Below are 20,667 nucleotides of genomic sequence, written 5' to 3' on the forward strand. Positions count from 1 at the left end.
GCCATTTCCCAAAGAGCTCAACAAAATCTTGCTGTTATAGTTGCAAATTTGGCAGTTTTTCGTTAAATGCAGTAACTGTGATTGTGTTTGGTTAAGCTTATACCTTGAAATCCATCACCTGATAACATGTAACATTTATATTATATGAATGAGTTAACTGGATCTATTAATATGATAGGGATCTTGCCTGCCCACATAGCTCACTATGGCTGCAATCCTAACCACACTTTCCTGAGAGTAAGCCCCATTTAACAAAATAGGACTTACATCTGAGTGGACCTGGTTAGGATTGTGCCCTTAGTCCTTTTATACTTTATTTTCATTCCTTTAAGGCAGGGGTCTGCAAACCCCTGCCCGGGGGCAGATTCGACCCATTGCGAGCCTCTATCTGGCCCACGGCCAGCCTCTTGTCCCCTGAAAGCCTCTGGCCCACTTGGCCGAACGTGACTGGAGCTGTGCTCTGGTTGCATCTGGAGGGTGTTCTAAGGGCCAGAGAGGTTGAGTGAATGAGCCCATTCATTCATTTATTCATTCATCTAAGTTCCATCTCTATTTATATAAATTTTATATTTAAATTCTTTTTCCTGGCCCTCAGCACCATGCCAGATATTTCATGCGGCCCTCTGGCCAAAAAGTTCAGAGACCCCTGCTTTAAGGATATGTACAGACATACCTTGCGACTGGATGCAAGTTTCTCTGTTGCAGACCAAACTCCAAACTCTGCTTCCTCCAGCTTCTGTAATGACACACGCCCAGCCCACAGATCCGGCGCTGTTCCCCTCCTTCACAGATCACATGGGCTGTCCACTGAGCTTACGTTTTTCACATGTCTTGCATGTTTTCCTACTCAAATTTTTTGTTGACATTTCTTTTACACTTGAAAAACTCCTTGAAGGAGGCGGGAAGTTTGTCATTTATTTGAGGACCAGCCCATCAGCACTGTTTGGAACTCTCATTTGAGGAGTGAAAATATGATGATGATGATGATAACATCCAGTTATGGAAAAGGCTTCAGGAGTCAACCTCAAGGCAAAATCCGGAGCCGGAGTCCCTGAGGCAGTTCATGGCTGAACACAGTCATGTTCTGGCAACTCCTGCGACACCGCTGGAACCAACCGTATTGGCCTCTGCCTTTCCATTGGACCATTTCAGCGACGTGGAGAGGGGGGATTTGCTGCATGGGTAACAGCCTATCCTTCATACCTACTTTACCCAGGCGTTGCGCACTGGAGAGGACACTCTGTTCCAGAACCACCATTCAGAGCATAACACCATAGTCTTCCGAGACTGAAGGATGCCAACAAGGTGATGGCACAAGGGCTGGCCAATCAGTGCTATGCAAGCCTAGTTTCTGTTTCAAAACAGAAAATCAGGTTCCCCTGATCTCAATCCAGGGAGGAAGATGGTGCATGTGCTCAAAATACAGTGAGTGCATGCTCACTGCTAAAACCTCGTATATCTGTATACACCTTAAAAGTGGTGGCGTTAACCCATTTTTGCTTGGCCCACAGGTGTACACATTTGGTCCCTGTTGCATATATGCGGCGTTGGGCAGAAATAGCTTTAAATTGCTATCATTTCCAGAATTACAACGTATGATACAGAAGAAAGAGGCAGGCTTGTCTGTCTTTAAGAATGATTTTATCACAAAAATGATAATTAATGTGATTCACCTCAATAAGCAAAGAAATCCATTGCACTCACCTCTCGCTCAGGCATGGATCAATATTTCCAGGAAGGGCTGTTCAATGCTACCAAAAGCTTTCTATGTGTCCATAAATGTTCCTCCCCTTCTTACTATTCTCATTTATAATGCAGTGGTTTAAATTTTTCTCACATTGTTAAATAGTCTTCTTTGTGAAACAACAAAACCCATCAGCTTCTCTGCTGAGTCCCTGGAAAGAGTCTTGCTCTTTGGTACTGTAATGTACAGAAAGAAATGCTTTTTCCACCCATCAACCCAAAGCCTCCTTCATCAGCTTTTAGCAACACAAATATTTAACACTTCTGAAATGAAACTGCTTGACACCTACAGGACCTAAAGATCTTCATTGGTTTAAAAAGCAGGCACAGAATCGGCAGAAAGAGATAGCTCTTTCTTGGTACCTTCCTCGCGTACCATCAGTCTCTGCTTTCAGAAGGCTTTGGTGGACACACAGGGGAAATGAGGGTCCAATCAATGGTAGAGCCCTGCTTTGTATGCAGAAAGCATTTGGTTCAGCCCCTGGTATCTCCAGGGAAAGATCCCTGTTGGAGACCCTTTGCTGGTCTGTAGAAAATATTACTGAGGTAGGTGGACCAGTCATCTGGACAGATTCCCTGGGAGGGAAATTCTGGGGAATAAAAAGGAATACCAGTTTTCACATCTGCAAACACAGGTGTGCGCCACTTAATGACAGGGATACATTCTCTGATCCCCGTTGTTATGCAAATAGGTCATTAAGCAAACATTCAGCCCAGTCTAGTGCCTTTGTTGTGTAAACAGACACTCCCTGCTGGACACTAGCTGGCTGCACAGGCTACTGGAGACCAATTCTTATGTTCTTATGTTCTTCATTGTCTCTCCTTTGCAATAAGAGCCTCTTTGTTGTATCAGCAGACACTATGGGAATCCCGACTGCTGCAATAAGAGCCTCTTCGTTGTGCTTTGACCACCGTCATATATATGGTCCATCGTTAAGTGGAAGGTTGTTAAGTGACACATACCTGTACCAACGAAATAGTATGTCACCCCAGTTCTACCTAAATGTCCGTGTTGTGATGCAGCAGTGTTGGTGCAGCTTCCACTGCATCCCATGAGGTATTTTCAGTTGCTGGAAGTCTCCTCAGGGTAAGGGAACATTTGTGCCTGTGCTCCGAGGTGCACCCCAGCAACCATTATGGGACAACTCAGAGCTAAACCAACTCAGTCGCTGGTACAAGCCTGCATTGCTCCACGCAGGCAGTTAATAGTCATGGGGCTTTGGATTTGGCATGCACCACCACCACCAAACCTGCCCCCAATTTGCCCATCCCATGCCCAATTTCCTCCCTGTTCTGCCCTGTTCCATACACTCCCTTCCCTCTCCCTGCCCCATTCTGTCCCCTCTCAGGGCGTCACTGCTCCCAATAGCAGGGTTTACCTGCTACCTCCTGACACCCCCTAGTGCATGTAGGAATGTCCAGCCATCCACCCAGCATCCCAGCTGCTTGCACTGCTGCCAAGCACTTTACAGTTACTTTGTGTGGCCTGCACCAGGGAATGCACATTCTGTTGGCACGAGACTTCAATAGGACTGGGCCACGTATTTCAGAATATTCTCTCCCCTGGTGAAATGGATATTCAGAGTGCAATCCAGAGCGCTCATTCAGCTGATGCAACCCAGGAGTGCTGAGAATGTCCTGTAAAGCATGTTTGTGGCTACTCTTGAGCTGGCTAGGCTGGTGCAAGGATGTGCGCCAGCCTGCTGGTGCTGGATCCCTTCTTGGAGGGGGTAGGTTTGTGCTGGATCCCCTCCTGGAGGGGGTAAGTTTGCCCCAGCATTGGAGGGGCAAGAGAGAGTGTCAGAAAGGTGGAATGGTGGTGGTGGGGTGTTTGCGGGCAGGTGAGAGCAGACTGGGAGGTGGATCAGGCTCAAGAAGGGCTGGATCAGCTGCAGCAGTGCAGGCCAAATCCTAATAATAATAATAATAATAATAATAATAATAAATAAACTTTATTTCTATCCTGCCCTTCTCCCTAAAGGGACCCAGGGTGGCTTACAACATATTAAAAACAGATTAAAACATAATTTAACAAACAGATAAAAGCATATCAAAAACACATTAACAGAAACCATAAAAACAGTAGTCAGATAAAAGTTAGAATAAAAAAGAGCTTAAAACAGCAGTTCATAGAGGAATCAGGCCTGTAAAAAACAACTAAAAGATGTATAAAAGATGTTAAAAAGGCCATGAAGTCAGAAGGCTTGTTTAAAGAGCAGGGTCTTCAGGCCTCGCCGAAAAGTCTCAAGAGAGGGAGCCATTCTCAAGGGGAAGGGAGTTCCATAATGTTGGTGCCACTACTGAGAAGGCCCTATTTCTTGCCGCTGCCCCACGTACCTCCTTAGGTGGCGGCACTTGTAAAAAGGCCTTCTCTGATGACCTAAGAGGACGAGCCGGATTGTACGGGAGTAGGCGATCTCTAAGATACCCTGGCCCAGAGCAGTATAGGGCTTTAAAGGTCAAAACCAGCACCTTGAATTGGGCCCGGAAACGAATGGGCAGCCAATGTAGCCCCCGGAGAAGCGGACTGACAGAGTCAAACCGCCTAGCTCCCGTGACCACACGGGCCGCCGCATTCTGCATTAATTGCAGTTTCCGAACCGTCTTCAGGGGCAGCCCCACATAAAGCGCGTTACAATAATCTAACCTTGATGTCACCGTGGCCAGATCTGCACGATCCAAGTACGGCCGCAGCTGGCGCACCAGCCAAAGCTGAGCGAAGGCCCCCCTAGCCACAACCGCCACCTGGGAATCCAGGAGCAGCTGCGAGTCTAGGTGGACCCCCAAGCTGCGGACCTGCTCCTTCAGAGGGAGTGCAACCCCATTCAGAGCAAGCCTATAATCCAGCACCTGCATCGAGGATTTCCGAACCAGGAGAGCCTCTGTCTTATCCGGATTTATCCTAACCCCCAGTCATGGGCCCGGCAGCCTTACATGGGCTGCTTGGATGTGCACCAGCCAATTCTCTGGTGCAGATCCCTTTCCCCTCCAACCAGCATCTACCTTGCAGGCCACTCAACCTGCCTGTTCCAGCGCAAGTTAGGATTGGACTGCCTGTTATATACAGCCCCAAATCAACAAGCAATGCTCTTTGATTTTTCCAAAGACTACAGCTACAAGGCCATCTGTCCCCCCTTTCAAAGGCTCAGGGTTGAGGGTGGTGAACTGAGGTGTGCATCTTTCCCTTATAGAGTTGGAAAGGGTACAGAAAAGGGGCAAATGAAATTATCATGCCATGGGAAAGCTCTCACTTCAAGGAACGATGCAAGTTTTGGAATGTTTAGTTGAGTAAAAAAAAAAAGATGAGTATAGGGTGGGCACACAATAGAGATTTATAAACTTCTCTATGAAGTAGAGGGAATGGGTTGGGAAAAGGTTTTCTCATTCATAATATGAGGCCATTTAATGGAACTTATGGACAGTAAAAGAAACGTATTGGAACTGATAAAACAGGGTAATTTCTTTCATTCTCTACTAATGGACTTTCTGTCTGGTTGGACAAAGTGAAAAATGGGATGCTGGACTGGATGGATTTTGGGACTGACCCTGCAAAGTCTAATAATGTTATTATGTTGCTTTGCTCGGGTCTGGTTTAGCATCTGGAATTTGACTTTGGTCATGGATTCTTCCATCAGAGCCTGAAGTGGAGGCACGAAATGATTGTTCAAGAGAGGAAAGAAAGAATGGGGAGGGGGGAGGAGAATGAACTCATTGGAAGACGAATGAACACACGACTAGTGACTTTCGACTGACCTGTAGGAAACTGGGCTGGAAGTTTAGAACCAACGTGAGTATAAACAATGACTGTTGTTTTCACTGTTGCTGCAGGAGGTAAGAGCGAGCAACCTCCCCAATGGAAGACAACTTTGTTCCCCAGGAAGTTGTGGGCAGGAACAAGGTCTGAGTTTGTCACAATTCTCTTGCGCAGGGTAAGAGCCCTGGTAGCATTCATGCTGCTCACACACAAGGCTTTGAAACGTGAAGACACATGGACTCCAATGAGGCTTATTCCCCATCTGCCTCCAGACCTGCTGGCATAACCAGCACCATGAAGACATTCTTGAGCTTGATCCTCGTATTTTTAATCGCACAAGTCATCGGCGTGGTACTTTTTGGTTTATACCTTCACATGAAGCTGGACAAGGTAAGCCTGTCTCCTATTGCCTGCTGTTGGTTCCATGTAAGAAGGTTTTTTTTGTCAGCCTAGAAGAATGAAAGAATGTTGTCGTAGTTGACTTCAGTTGATCCCAGGTTCACTGGGATGGTTGGAGGTAGTAGCTGAGTTGGTAGAACAGCTGAAGCTTCCAGTTTCAATACCTAAACTAGGTGGGCTAAAGGTCTACTCCAGGGGTGGCCAAACTTGCTTAACTTAAGAGCCATATACCATAAACTTCAGATGTTTGAGAGCCCCATGAGAGATATTTGAGAGCCACAATATTTAAGGAGCATTGAAATTTTTAAATATGTTTACTCACCCTGAACACTAAGCTTATTTTTTTTTAATCCACTGGACTCAGTTTATGCCCAGTAAATAATTATAAAGCTTGAAAATTTTCTTTTTACCTTGTATATTTAATTGTGATACAAAAAGGAGCTCAGCCAACAAATTTCTGAGAGCTGCATATTATAGGTCAAAGAGCTGCATGTGGCTCGCGAGATGCCATTTGGCCACCCATGGTCTATTCCGCAGAAAGCAGCTTTCTATGATTCCAACTGTTAAGGGATGGGATCTACGACTGTACTGTTCCTGCCTCTCTGATGATGGTTTGATGTTCAGTTCACCTTGGAGAAGGGCGATAGCTTTCCCCTCCCCCCAAATGTTGCAAATGGAATATATTTCTCCAATCTTCACTGGTTGATAAAGGTATTTGAAGCATTTCATGGAAAGCCTGTTTGACTAGCGATGATGGCGAGACAGCAGAATGTTGTGTACGTCATGAGCGACGGAGGCTCACAAACGTGGTCGGAACATCTTTTCTCTGAGGAAAGGTGAAAGCATTTGTGGGCTTTCTAGTTTGGGGGAAAAAATATAAAACTTGGTAGAGATTTATAAAATGGTGCATCTTGTGGTTTGCAAGGAGGTTTTGCATCCTGTTTCAGAAAACTAGAACTTGGTGAAATCCAATGTCACCTGTTGGCGAGAGACTCAGGACAGAGAAAAGGAAGGCTTTTCAAATGATGTGTAATTAACCTGTGACATTTGTTGCCATGGAATGTGGTGGGGGCCACTAGCTGAGATGGCTTTGAACGGAGATTGGATAAAGCAGAGGATATCTGGATGGAACTTTCAGAAGCTGTATATCACTGAGTGGCAGCTTCTGGACACATACAAGTGGGGGGAAAGCTTTTCCTAAACACCTCCTTGTGAACTTTCCAGAAGCCTCTATTGGCAATATGGGAAGCAGGATAGTGGTTTGACTGGATCCAATTCATCTTTTCTCATGTTCTGAACCGCCTGCCTTTTAGCTCTCCAAAACATTTCCTGTCTCCAGCCATCGGGGTCCTACCATCCTGGAGTCCTACCAACTTTAAAGGAGATTAGTGGGACTATTCTCATAAATTGTAATGCTTGTTTCTCTGTTCTTGAGTGGAATCATTGGCTAGAAGTTTTGCCTTCAACCAGGTGTGACTTACAGCAAGGTCAGGTCAAGCGGTACATCAAGGGGTTCTACAAATATTTCTTGGAAAGGGAAGCCAAGAGGCAGAGAAAGGTCAGAAGAAAGAGGGAGGACAGAAGGACAGAGTGAGATGGCCAAAGAACAATAAAATAGATTTGAAAAATTAGAAGCCAGTCCTGGGTGAAAGTTGAAGTTCAAGTTGCATTCTGGGAATGGAAATGTCAAAAGTGGTTAGCCAGCAATTATTACCTTGGGGACATACTTTTAAAAATTCTAGTATTATTTTTCTCATTACATTCTAATAGTTTTTAAAATGTGCTTATAAAAAAATCTGGGGCTTAATCTGCTCAGGCCACAATCCTACACACACAAGTAAGTCCCACCGAACTCAGTGGGTTTGCTTCTGAGTAGACACACATAGGATTACGCTTTGGTCTCCTACATCTGCTACGAAGAACATGCAGCTCTCTAGACCTCTGTACGGGGACAAGGACATGAGATGAGATTAAAAAGATTAAAAATTGCTGATCGATGACATAAGAAATCTTTTTTAAAAAAGTTATTGCCCCTTTGAGTGGAAATGGGAAATGCCTTCATATGGTGTTATTGATATGCAGGTATTTAATAAGAGTAGTAATATTTATGACTAGTTATCACCTTGTCGACCTAGAGCAGTGTTTCTCAAGGTTTGTCCTCTGCCGTACCACTTCACATGGGCCATCTATTCGAAATACCACCAGAAGTTACTGGCCGTGACATCATTGCCAGTTACTTCTGGGTTGGGAGGCCAGATGCAATGTGACAAACACCAGTAAGAGGCTCAGGGTGGATGGGAGAGCTTTTTGGAGCGCAGAAAAGCATGATTTAGAGCTCTGCCCACTGAGTCAAGTCTCCGGCCACTGTTTGTTGCGTCATGTTCCTGGTTTCGCTGCTGGAAGGCAGGTGTTCAGGGATTCTGTGAGTACTACCAGACACCACCTCAAGTACGACTGGTGGTACCCATAAGACTAGTTGAGAAACACTGACCCAGAGCGTATGCTCCATGAAAGCAGTTTGCCCAAATTGTGGTCGGAGAAGGCACATGAAATTCCTTGCATTGTTAGTCACAGAAGACCTACTGCATAGTAGTTGGCAACCTTCAGTCTCGAAAGACTCTGGTATTGCGCTCTGAAAGGTGGTTCTGGCACAGCGTCTAGTGTAGCTGAAAAGGCCAATTCGGGAATGACAATCCCTTCCACACTGGGAGCAAGTGCAGTCTGTCCCTGGTCTGTCTCCCTGGCTATGGGCCTTCCTTCTTTGCCTCTTAGCCTCTTGACTGTTGCCTCTTAGCCTCTTGACTGTTGGCCAAGTGTCTCTTCAAACTGGGAAAGGCCATGCTGCACAGCCTGCCTCCAAGCGGGCCGCTCAGAGGCCAGGGTTTCCCACCTGTTGAGGTCCACTCCTAAGGCCTTCAGATCCCTCTTGCAGATGTCCTTGTATCGCAGCTGTGGTCTACCTGTAGGGCGCTTTCCCTGCATGAGGACCTACTGCATACTCTTGTGGAAAAGGAGTAGATAAGACTTATTTATAGACACAAATAAAGTTTTACGCAAAGCCATGTAGAAATTAAAATGGCATCGGCTTGGATCGAAAGGGCTCAAAAGCGAAAGGAACACCTGCTCTTTCACGGGGGTTCTCATTCCCCCTTAGGTGGCTTGTCATCCCCACAGCTGCACCTCCCAATGTCACAATGTAGTCATTCTGGGAGAGGTTTGCCCCACAGAAATGTTCTAGAGGTTATAAGGGTTGCAGAGGGAAGGGGCCTGGGACTGACCACTTGTGCAAGCAGAGCTCCTGAAATTCTTTGATAATTTCAAAGAATGTCATGAAACCATGATATCTTAAAATGTATTGAAACATATATTGAGCATGATTCACTCACATGTTCATGTGTAGAAAATCCCAACAGGATTCAGTAAAGCCCCGTTTTCTTTCCAAACTATGAGCAACTTGAATTAAATGTGTGACTATGCCTACTATATCATTTTATTTTCAGTGATCCCTGGCATGACTTTTACATTTTTCAGAGCTGGTACACACTGAGTTGATAGTTCTGTTGAGTCTCCACCATGACCACAAGATCTTTTTCATGGATACTCTCCACCAGTTCAATTCCCCTCAGAAAGTCATAGCTTTTTGTCCCCATGTTCATCATTTTACACTGAACCAAATATATTGTCATACATTTATCCAATTAGACAGGAACCTTCTGGAGCTCTTCATGGTCAATTTTGGGTTTTACCATCCAGAAAATCTACTTTGATCAACCTTGGCCAATTCATGGCATACCTCTAACTCCGGACCATTAATTTACAGCCCAAGCCTATACATGTCTACTCAGAAGGGGCATTTGGTGGGTCACAGTGAGATACAGGAAGCTGGACTAGATGGGCCTTTGGCCTGTTCCAGCGGGGTTTTTCTTATGTTCTTCAGTTAGTCCCATTGTGTCCCAAGAAATTGTGTATAGGGTTGCAGCCTTAGTTAAGCCAACGTTGCATATACTCAACATGAATCAAATGTGTACACCTGTGGGCTGGGCAAAAATGGGTTAAATAACACCTGCAATCTCTGGGGATCGCTACCTGTAAATTTCCTCCACTGCAAAACCATCTATAATTGATTGAAGTAATAAATTATATTTGCATATGCCAAAAAGAATAGGAAACGGCAGGAAAAAAAAACCTTTCCCTGAATGGTGCACATAGATCCATATCTATGCACCAGAGGTAGTGCATAGATGTACCATAGGTGGTTGAGTGGATCTTTACACTGCAGCAGGCGACATCTTAGAAGAGGTAATTCCCCATAGCAGGATGGTAAATGCGCTTTCTAAGATGGTGCCTACCCAATTTTTGTTGGTACTCATTTTAAAACAATTAACTTTAAAAAAAGAGAGAAAAGTTAACTGATTAACTGAAGGTGCCTTTGAAATAGATTCATCTAACCAACTAATTGCAAATGTTTTAATTGATTACGGATGCAACTCTGTACACACTTGCCTGGGATTAAGTCCCATTGAAATAAACTGGATTCATTGAGTAGACATACATAGAATTCTGCTGTCATCTAACCAATTACTGTAACTCAGTGGTTCTCAAAATTTTTTGACTGGAAGCTCCCTTGAGCTACTGGGCCATCGGCTGCGGCTCCTCATTAGGGCTATAATCCTATACATTATATAGGGTGATGTGTTTTTCATGAGGATTCCATGGCTCCTGGGGAGCCATGGGTCACAGTTTGGAGAACCTTTGCTGTAACTCATCAATCAAATGTTGCAACTGTGGTTTTGGTGTTGAATGACCTCTGTACTTTTCTTGATCATCCCATTTGCCAGGTGGGAGATGAGCTGAATTTACAAGAAGATGTGACATTCCTCCGAAGATTACAGAAGTGTCAGAAGCCAGAAAATAGAGATGCCTCATTGCTGGACTGTACAAAAGTTCTAAGCCACTTCCAGGATCTAGTCAGGTTCCAGGTAAGACGGCAGCAAGGATTTGATCAGAGGGTTTATTCACATAGAATGATATATGCAAAGTTAGACTGATCCAGCCCCATAACGGTGTAGGTTCATCCATGACCGAGCATCTTTTGATCATGACTAAGAGACCGAGATGGGCTGGGTTGAATGACGCAAAGCAGAGGCCATGGTTAATAACCATGGTTGTTCAGAGACCCCCTCCTCCCTTCCTGTTGCTTTCACAGACAGTACTGAAGGGGCAAGTGCCCCCCCACATAGCTCACTGCCCCCCAGTGCTGTCCACTATTGCACTTTCATTTATGTTGAAGATGGGAACATCAATGCAATGTTAAATTCATGAAAAATGCTCTGTTACTTTTCAGTCTGAAATTGAATATGTGGAACATAGTTGACCTGCGGTTTTGCCTCTTCCTTGCCCCATTAAAAATAATAATAATAATTCTTCCATTGGTTCAGGACGGACTTCCTTAACCCCGTCAGTCTTGCTGTGCTACACCAACTTGACTGAAAAAAGACCTTCTCCTTTGGCCAGTGGGCCTTGAAATGACTCCAAAATGCTCCCCAGCCAAATTTCTTCCTGGATTTTTGAGTTTCAAATTACTTTGGCCTTTCTTCCAAAGTGAAACCAATGCATCAGGTTTTTGTTTACTGGGCTCACAATGTTTAGATCCTTCGGGCCTCCCCCCCCCTGCAGTCTATAACACTGCTTAATGCCATTGTACCTATGGCTGTATCCAGGTTCTTTTTATGTGGCATGAGAAAAATCTTGGTCTAATCATGCATACAATTGCATCAAGGTTGTTTTTTCTTTTTTGGTGCTTGGTCAATGCGAGAGTTTACAGCAGAATCGCGAATGCACATGAATCAGATGTGCTGAAAGCTGGAGGCACGTGGCTCATGCTTCCATCCTGCAGTTAATTTTAGAAGATGCCTTCCTCGTTAAAAAGAGAATGCAGGGCAGAATGGGAGCTGGAACAGACCAAAAGGCCATCAGATCCATCATGTCTCCTGTGGTGGACAAGAGAAGTCCACAAGAAAGGCTTGAATTGCTACAGCCCTGCACAAACTGCCCCGAACATGGCACCATTCTTAATTGTCATGGCTAATAAGAACAAGGATTAGCCAAAAGTCCAGCATCCTGCTCCTCACAGTAGCTAAGCCGGTGCCTTTGGAAAGCTCACAAGGAAGAAGGCAACTGTCATCTCCCAGTATTCCTTCGTAGCAACCTGATATATTGCCTCTGAGATATGGAGGCTTCATTTAGCATTAGTGACCCATCCCCACTGACAGACCTCTCCTCCTACGCTCTGAATTTGTCCAATCCCTTTTCTTTTAAAAGCCCTCTAAGTCAGTGGCTGTCACCACATCTTGTGGTGCTGGGTTCCATAAGTTATTACGCATTGCGTGAAGATAGATTTTTTTTTGGGGGGGGGGGCTTCTTCTCCAACTCTCTGATGCCATATCCACTCATCGGAAACTGCCTTCTGCTGAGTCAGACCATGAGTCCATTTAGGCTGCAATCCTATGCACACTCACCCTGGGAGTAAATCTCATTGAACTGAACAGGTCGTACTTCTGAGTAGACCCACATAGGGGGGCACTGTTAGCTTGGCATTGGCTACACAGACTGCCTGTTTTACTCCAGGGTATCATGCAAGGGTCTTTTCTAATCCCACACAGAGAGGCTGCCAGGGCTTGAATCTAGGACATTCTGCCTTTAAAGTATGTGCCCCATCACTGGGCTCCAGCCCCTCACCCCACAGCAAGCTCCAGTCCAGGGTGAGGCTTCACCCTTGGACAAGCTCCCTTAGGTGATGAGCTCTCTCTCTCTCTCTCTCTCTCAGCCTGCATCCCCTTCATCCAAACCAACTCCGCTGCAGCACGAAACATCCTCTCCCCCCCCTCCCAGTCTCAGACATTACTCCTCTGTGTCTGATACACAGATATTTCCGCAGCTGAAGCTCTTCCTAATATGGAGATGTTGGGATGAGCCCTACTTGCAGAGTTGCAACTTGGGCTCAGTCCTGTGAAGGCCCAGGAGCCCTGCTCAAGAAAATGGGTTGCAACTGAAAAGCAGGTTTAGGGTCGGTCACAAAGAAACCAGCAACTTGACAGCACCTTCTTAGAAGATGCGTTTTCACACCCCGTCATTCGTGTACCCGTTACTAAATACAGCTTTTCCTGTCCCAGCATTGTAATTATACACAGCCCCAAAAGAGCAAAAAATCTTTTTTTAGCACTTCTGATGTGCAAGCAGAAATTCTGCTGCAGATAACCTTTTCAAAGAGGAAAGGGCTTTGCAGCCAGCAAGAAAAAGGAAAACAGGTGGGATGCACAAGCAAGATCTGTTCATGGGGATGAATCACCTCTTTCAACCACCCAAAGTGCTATACATGGTTAGGAAGTTGGAGGGCCGTTTCACATTATCTGTGTTTGTCACTTGAAGGCTGCAACATCAAGGAACGACTGGCTGGTGTAAAAGAGCCAGGTCTTGTCATAGGTCTTGATTGTTTTTTATCACATCTCCCCGTTACAGCACTGGTTTCCATCCTGTGGTCCATGCACCACAGGTGCAATACCCTGAGAAGTGGTCCGCGAGGCCTCAGAGAAAAAAATCAGCTTTGATCACTTCCAGCATCTTGCTGAGCAACCACACTGAGCAGGTCACCAGAGAGCACCTGAAGTGAACGGAAGTGCTGGCTGCAGATTTGATCGCCCTCTGGTAGTCCGTGGGGGAGTGCTCACTTGGGAGATGCTTCCCCGTGGACCACCAGAGAGGGTGGAGACCAGACCACCCTCAGCTGGCCTTGCACGTGGTCCACGATGATTCCAATCTTGCCTCAGTGATGCGCAGGCACCTAAAGGTTGGGGACCACTGCTTTACAGCATTACAGAACTTCTGTGGCTTTTTGTGTCTGCTCCCTGAACTAGGATTCCTGTCTTGGTCATTGTCTCTCACCTTGATCACTGCAATAGGAATCTCTCTCCCTTGCACTTCTCAAGGTCAGTAGTGGATGGTGGCATAGCTGGAGGGGGGGCGGAGTGCCCAGTTCGGCGGAGAGGCTCAGCGGGGGGGGCAAGCGTCCCCTTCCTTCAGAGCCATTCCCGGCAGGGGGAGCAAAACGGAGCCGTACGGCTCTGTTTTGCTCCTCCCGCCGGGAATGGCTCTGAAGGAAGGGGACGCTTGCCTTCCCACTGGACTGGGCACTCACCCCCCCCTCCAGCTACACCACCGGTAGTGGACTAGATTGACCAGCAATCTGACCTCACGCAAGGCTGCTCCCTATGTTTTTAAGCACCCACAAAGAAACACAATTTGCAGCCCTGGTTTCTTTCTTTGGTTGATGCATGGAGGATGACACAGATGTTATCATGCTTTTCACCACATTTTTTTTTCAATCATCTTGTCTTCTGATTCTAGGTTCCTCAAGAAAGCTCTATGGCCAAGCAAACAGGTACGTGATTGACAGTTGGAGGGTCGGCTTCCATAAAAATTAGGCCCAAGCAAAAGATATCTTGAGGGGTCCTGGTGGGAATGACACCTATAAAACCTCAGCACCCCCCCCCCCCAAAAAGGGGGAAATAATGTGAAGAATATAATGCAGTGAGTTGCAAGTTAGTGAAGAGCAAACTAGGTGGGAAGAAGCTGACCTCATAGTAGCGGCACTGAGATTTGATGTCCCGTCTGTGTAGACTCTAGATCTAGACTCAGTGTCTGTGCAGACACTGCAGAGACTGCAGAATCTGGTTGAAGACTGGTATACCCAAGTTGCTCTTTGAAAACCTAGCAATTCAATACAATGGCAATTCTGAAATGTATTTCAGTTGTGATTGTTTCACTGCCAGGAGATCTAATGACTAGAGTCCTTGCCCTTCTGTCATTTCTCACCAGATGTCCAGAAAATTTTCTTCCTTACTGGGGTGAGGTGGGCCAGTTACTCTCCCCCTGCTAAATAAAAGAGGAGCACCAATGGAAAAAAAAAAAAACCTCTTTGCCCAGTTAGCAGGATATTGCCTATGAATTTAACAGGCTTAACAGAATTTAACAGATTCATTAAACTATGAATTTACCAAATTTGTTGACTTTTCCTAATAATAGAATAGCAGCTTATTGCTACATGGTTTTCTGGAATTTATTGATTAATTGAAGAAACTCCATTAAAAGTCTCTTCATTTAGTGACAAGACATGCTAGATTAATGGGGCATTGCAGTTAAATAATATTATTTTTAATAGAAGTGCTTATAAAACCTGGAGGTGACAGACACCAGCTCAAAAATGGTCCAAAGGGAATGGCTCTCGCAAGTGGCATTCATTTGGCTCACTTGAAAACCAAAAACTTCAAAATGACTGTTCTGTACTGCACACAGTAGTGTAAGCAGATCTTACTTGATCAATTAACACAAATCGGTTTCTTTAACTGGGGGACAGCCTTAATTAAATGCTTTGTCAGTGAGACAACTAATATTTTTTAAAAATTAAAACCTGAGGATCTCAGAGCTGAATCCACTATAACCCCTGAATGATTTTAAAGTTTCATGCTAAAGCCCTTGATATCTCAACGTGGAAAGAATAAGATTATCTAGAGGTAGTTTGGCTGATGGATAAGGTAACTGACTGTGGAAAAATAACCTGATGCTCTGATCATTTCAGGTGACAAGAGGCCATCAGCTTCTATTCACCTGGCTGGTGCGAAGGACAACAGAAAAAGTAAGGATTGAGGATTTTTGCAAAAACCTGCCACGTGTGTGCACTTGTGTGAATGTGTGATTGTGAGTGGAAATGGTTTGGCTTACAGTTTGGCTGTACTTGTCATAAGAGGCGACTGAACAGCCACTGGGTAGATGGGACTCGTCAGCCTGGGAAGGCAGCTCATCTGAGAGAAGGAAAACTCTGATCCCAAACCTCCACTGCCTTGTGGCTACATCCAGTTATGGAAGAGGCTTCAGGAGTCAACCTCGAGGCAAAATCTGGAGCCGGAGTCCCTGAGGCAGTTCATGGCTGAACACAGCCACGTTCTGGCAACTCCTGCGATGTCGCTGGAACCAACCGTATTGGCTTCTGCCTTTCCACTGGACCATTTCAGCGACGTGGAGAGGGGGGATTTGCTGCATGGGTAACAGCCTATCCTCCATACCTACTTTACCCAGGCTTTGCACACTGGAGAGGACACTCTGTTCCAGAACACTATTCAGAGTGCGATACCATAGTCTTCCGAGACTGAAGGATGCCAACAAGAGTGGAAATGGCAAAGTGATAAACATTTTCCATTAAAAAAAAAAATCCCTCCGATAATGAAATGTAGCAGTCAACACGGGAGGTGGAGCGAGAGCCAAATTTGGGTCAAAGTCAACCCATTGCACTCTGCAGATTCATTCCATTTGGGTACTCACCAAGGCAGGAAACAACTGGTTATATGGGACCTGCACTTTCAGAAACAGCCTGCCACTGAATTGCTGGGGTGGGGGCAAGAAGAGGAAGGGGCTATGGCTTTCAAGCCTTGCTTGTGGGCTTTTGGAAAATTGGAAAATTGGTTACATTATCTACATGACAAAAGTTTCCATAACGACGCCTTAATTCTCTTTCCTTAGCCTTGACTCAGCTGAAGCGCATGTAAATGAAACTACCGCTTATCTCTGCATCCACTGTTTGCTGTTTCCCTGGGGCTCAACTAGATCAGCAATTTTCAACCAGTGTGCCCTGGCACATTGGTGTGCCGTGGGAGTTTGGAGCACAGTGGTTGAAGACTACTGAAAAACTCTTCCTGGTTCCACAATTCTAATTCTTAGGGCAACTGTGTGGAGTAAAAAATTATCTGTCCCTCTTCCTCCACTGGCTGTGCCAGGGACAGACAATTTGTTACTACAGACATAAAAAGAGATCCACAGAACCCGGAGGAGTTTCCTGGAAGCCAGAAGTGGGAAATGGAGATCAGTGTGCCGTGACAAGAAAAATAGTGAAAATCACGGATCTAGATTGTAAGCCTCTTGGGGCACAGAACTGTCCACTCACTCTGTGTAACGCTCCGCGTACACTGTGTAGCAATCACAACACCTTCAGCTATAGACTTGGATTATTGAGACCTAACCTGAAGGTTGTCTTTGTGGCACCAAATATAGGCAACAGAAGTATATTAAATGGCTGTGTATCGTGATGTTCTTATAACCTTCATTCTCCTTCCCCACAGTTCTGCAATGGAGAAAATCGGTATACGCTCCTTCGGATGACACGTTTTCCTACCAAGACGGAAAAGTCACCGTTTCTAAGGGGGGACGGTACTACATCTACTCTCAAGTTGCCTTTTGTACAAAGCGAGCTCCGCACGCCCCATTTAGCCTGTACGTGTATCTGAACTTGCCCTCCGAGTTGGATCAGCTGCTCTTGAAAGGGGTGGGGACCCACGGCGATTCCGACGACCTGTGCGGCCTGCAGTCGATTCACCTCGGGAGAGCCGTAGAGCTCCAGAAAGGCCATGTTGTGTTTGTCAACGTGACGGACTCCTCTCGAGTGAATTACGATCACGGAAATACGTACTTTGGCATGTTTGAGCTGTCCTAGAAGAAGCCCCGAAGCTGTTCTTTGTTGAACAAAGCGGTTTCCCCCTTCGATATTTATAACCCCCTTCCATCTTTTGTTATATTTTCCTTACCCCCCTGTATATTTTATTTTATTTATTAATAAAGGGCTGAGTGTTGATTCTCAGAACTGAGATGCATTGCTGACAGTATCCCAGACCCAACACACACACACAAGTGTGATGTAGGAGCAGTTGTATGTGTCAGAGGATACACGTCCACCTTAAGGGCTTGTGTTGTGCTGGCACAACAAATCTTAGGGCTATTTATCCTCTTACTTTTGGTGTTATTAGTAAAAGGCCAAAGCCGACACAAATCTACGTGCAACTAACATTTCACAGCCACAAAACACATTCCAAAGCACCATACATAATGCGCCAAACCAACCTGGCTAAATCTCTTCTTCAAGGAATGATTGCTTTTATGACTGAACCCTTATCAAGTTCCCGTGTCCCAAATCCCACGGTGAGATAAGGGCCCAAGCCTTTACCAGGTTCCCATGTCCTAAGTTCTTGTCATGGCCTCAAGGAAGTACATACATACATACATACATAAGACCTTTATTGGCATAGAGCCTCAAGGAAGTATTCCCTTGGGTATTGCAGAGTAAATGCACAAGTTCTTCCCAAGAAACAGAAGAGCAGGCTTCAGTCAATGCCCTGCTCTAGCAAGTAAGACCCATGCAGGTGGTACAGCTGCACATCACAACATCTGCTAAACCCCCCACTGAACTTTATGAATGCCTTTGGTGTGCATCCCATGGAAGCCATGGGAAAGTCAAAGTTGCTAAAGGGGGTCTATACTATACAGTATCTAACAAGACTTTTTGTGACTTTCCAGAATGCTTGTTTGAAACCCTGATTCAGTAACCATTCTTATTTTGACTAATTAAGCTGGAGACAGATTAAAGGATGAGGCTTTAAGAGCATCAAGAGGTGGTAGAAGATGTGGTACAGCTCCTACTCAAATGAAGAAGGTCCCAGTTTCAATCCTTGGCACTGTCTCCAGGTGGGCTGGAAAGACCCAGGTCTGAAGCTCTAGCAAGTTCTTGACTGTCAGTGTAGGCAGTCCTGAACTCTGAGGACCAAGGTATAAGAAGGCAGCTCCATATGTTCATTGTAGTTTTCAGAACTGAAAGTGGTTGGAGAAAGGGCACACTGATGGTTTTTGTCCCATTGTCTTCTCTGGTCAAAAAGGGATTCATGAAATGTAAATCCCTGTATAGTTACAAGTCCTAGTTGCTGGTGGATTTGGACTTGATGTACCATTGGGCTGATCCGGTAGGGATCTTCTTAGGAGGTGTTGGACTTGTAAGCAATAGACAGTGGTTCTCAAACTCTTTAGCACTGGGACCCACTTTTTAGAATGACAATCTGTCGGGACCCACCAGAAGTGATATCATTAACCGGAAGTGGATTCAAACCTAAGCCGCAATCAGCCAAAGGTCCCATTACACAGCGTGCTTGTGCTGTTATTTTGCATAGCTTGGAATTCAAAAATTTTGTATCAAAAGTCAAAATAGAACGCAGACTTGGGTTCTTCTCCAGCCCTTTCCAGCATCCCATCTTCCCACCTGTTAAGAGCAAAGCACCAGGGCATTTCTCCCACGGGAGTCCTCTGTATTCTGTATTTTGAATAGTGGCTCAGTTAGGTGCTATTGTGATCTACCTGAAATCGACTTGCAACTCACCTAGTGGGTCCTGACCCACAGTTTAAGAAATGCTGCTGTAGAGAAACCCTGCAAAGCCTGTTTAGCAGAGGCAAAGATGTCATGGGTGCACAAACCACGAGCAGCGTTTCCTCTTCAACATTTCGTAAATGCGGTCCAGTTTTAACTCGACATTTCTCTGCTCTCTCTCTCTCTCTAACTAGCTTACTGGTTTGAGGTTCCAACTTGATGTTTTTAATTGGATGCATTTAATGGTTTTTAATGGACCTGTTTGCATCTTGCTATTTTATATATAGCACATATTTGGTGGGGAGAATAATGGCTATAACTAGTAATTTTCAAGATTGTTTGGGAGGTTAACCTGAGCAAAACAATATACTGTTGTGCTTTCTTTTTGGGGGGGAGGGGCGTTTTCACATTTGTTAAAAGAGCTTGGGAAGCTGGTAAAATAAAGCATGCTCTTCTGTCAAAGAAACACCTTTATTTAATTAGCTGCTGCAGCAAAAATAAAGATGATTTATAATTGGTTTTCAGATCAGTTTAATGTCATTGTGAACTTTTTGCAATGAATTCCACATCGCCCCAGCAGTGTCTGTTCTAGCGGCTGTCTGCTGGTATTCATTTGCATCTTTTTAGATTGTGAGCCCTTTTGGGACAGGGAGCCATTTAGTTACTTGATTTTTCTCTGTAAACCGCTTTGTGAACTTTTAGTTGAAAAGCGGTATATAAATACTGTTAATAATTAATTATAATAATAATAATAATTCTACTTAAAAAAAAATCTGCACTGCAATCAAATATGAATGTAAAAAAAGCTTCATAAACATGTTAGAAAAGAGACAAACTTATTTATTTCTTTAAAATCCTTCTTTATTCTGTTTAAAACCACAATTTTAAAAATTGCTTAAAATAAAAACAGGTTAGAAAAAAGTTTTAACTTGCATCAGTCATCGTGATAGTAAATAAAACCCTACACGACAGGAGAGAAACTGGGAGGAGAGGAAGGAACATGGAGCATAACAGGAATCTCTGGACAAAGAGCTGTAAACAAAGAATGAAATGCATGTAATATATATATATATAATATATATAAGAGGAACACTGTGATCGTTGGATTCTCATGGCTTCTACTCCTTTAGAACAGCTGCACAGTCTTCATTTCCCTTTTGTTTAACATTTGGTGTGTACATTGCAAGCAAACTGGGACAGTAAGCAGAATTTCCAAAATGTTTGATACCTGGCTGGGGCTCACTGCCTTCAGGATGGGTCAGCTGTGTAGCTACGGGGCGGGGAGTAAGTATTGCAGACGCTGCAGTGCGCTGTATAAGCGGTCCCGCCCACCTGCCGTTGGAGCCATTTTAGGTAGTGACAGCAGTTGCGGCGCCTGCAGTACTTAACCACACTGCCGTCCCTGGAGCTACACCACTGGAGAGGGTGGGTGTAGCTCCACTGAAAGTTCCACCTTCAATTCACTGACAGCCTCTCCAACCACAACGTAACAGGTGATGGGCAAGGCCAATTACCTGAGACCCTGAAATGCTGCTTC

At 45.0% G+C, this 20,667-nt stretch overlaps 1 protein-coding gene across 1 annotated transcript; it reads left to right on the top strand.

The window, feature by feature from the left end:
* The first annotated feature begins 5,731 nt into the window (after window positions 1-5,731).
* CD40LG (CD40 ligand) lies at window positions 5,732-17,522 on the top strand. The gene is made up of 5 exons (XM_066640151.1): window positions 5,732-5,887; window positions 10,735-10,875; window positions 14,300-14,333; window positions 15,531-15,587; window positions 17,065-17,522. Exons 1-5 carry the CDS (start codon window positions 5,732-5,734, stop codon window positions 17,433-17,435), a joined length of 759 nt encoding a protein of 252 aa, XP_066496248.1. The 3' UTR covers window positions 17,436-17,522.
* The last annotated feature ends 3,145 nt before the right edge of the window (window positions 17,523-20,667 follow it).

The sequence above is a fragment of the Tiliqua scincoides genome, chromosome 12 (genome assembly GCF_035046505.1).
Source record: "Tiliqua scincoides isolate rTilSci1 chromosome 12, rTilSci1.hap2, whole genome shotgun sequence".
In the NCBI taxonomy this organism is placed as follows: Eukaryota; Metazoa; Chordata; class Lepidosauria; order Squamata; family Scincidae; genus Tiliqua; species Tiliqua scincoides.

Coding starts and splice junctions, on each gene's coding strand:
- CD40LG (XM_066640151.1), top strand. CDS start 5,732: ATGGACTCCAATGAGGCTTATTCCCCATCTGCCTCCAGACCTGCTGGC. Junction 5,888..10,734: donor TTCACATGAAGCTGGACAAG/GTAAGCCTGTCT, acceptor CCCATTTGCCAG/GTGGGAGATGAGCTGAATTT. Junction 15,588..17,064: donor TGCGAAGGACAACAGAAAAA/GTAAGGATTGAG, acceptor CCTTCCCCACAG/TTCTGCAATGGAGAAAATCG.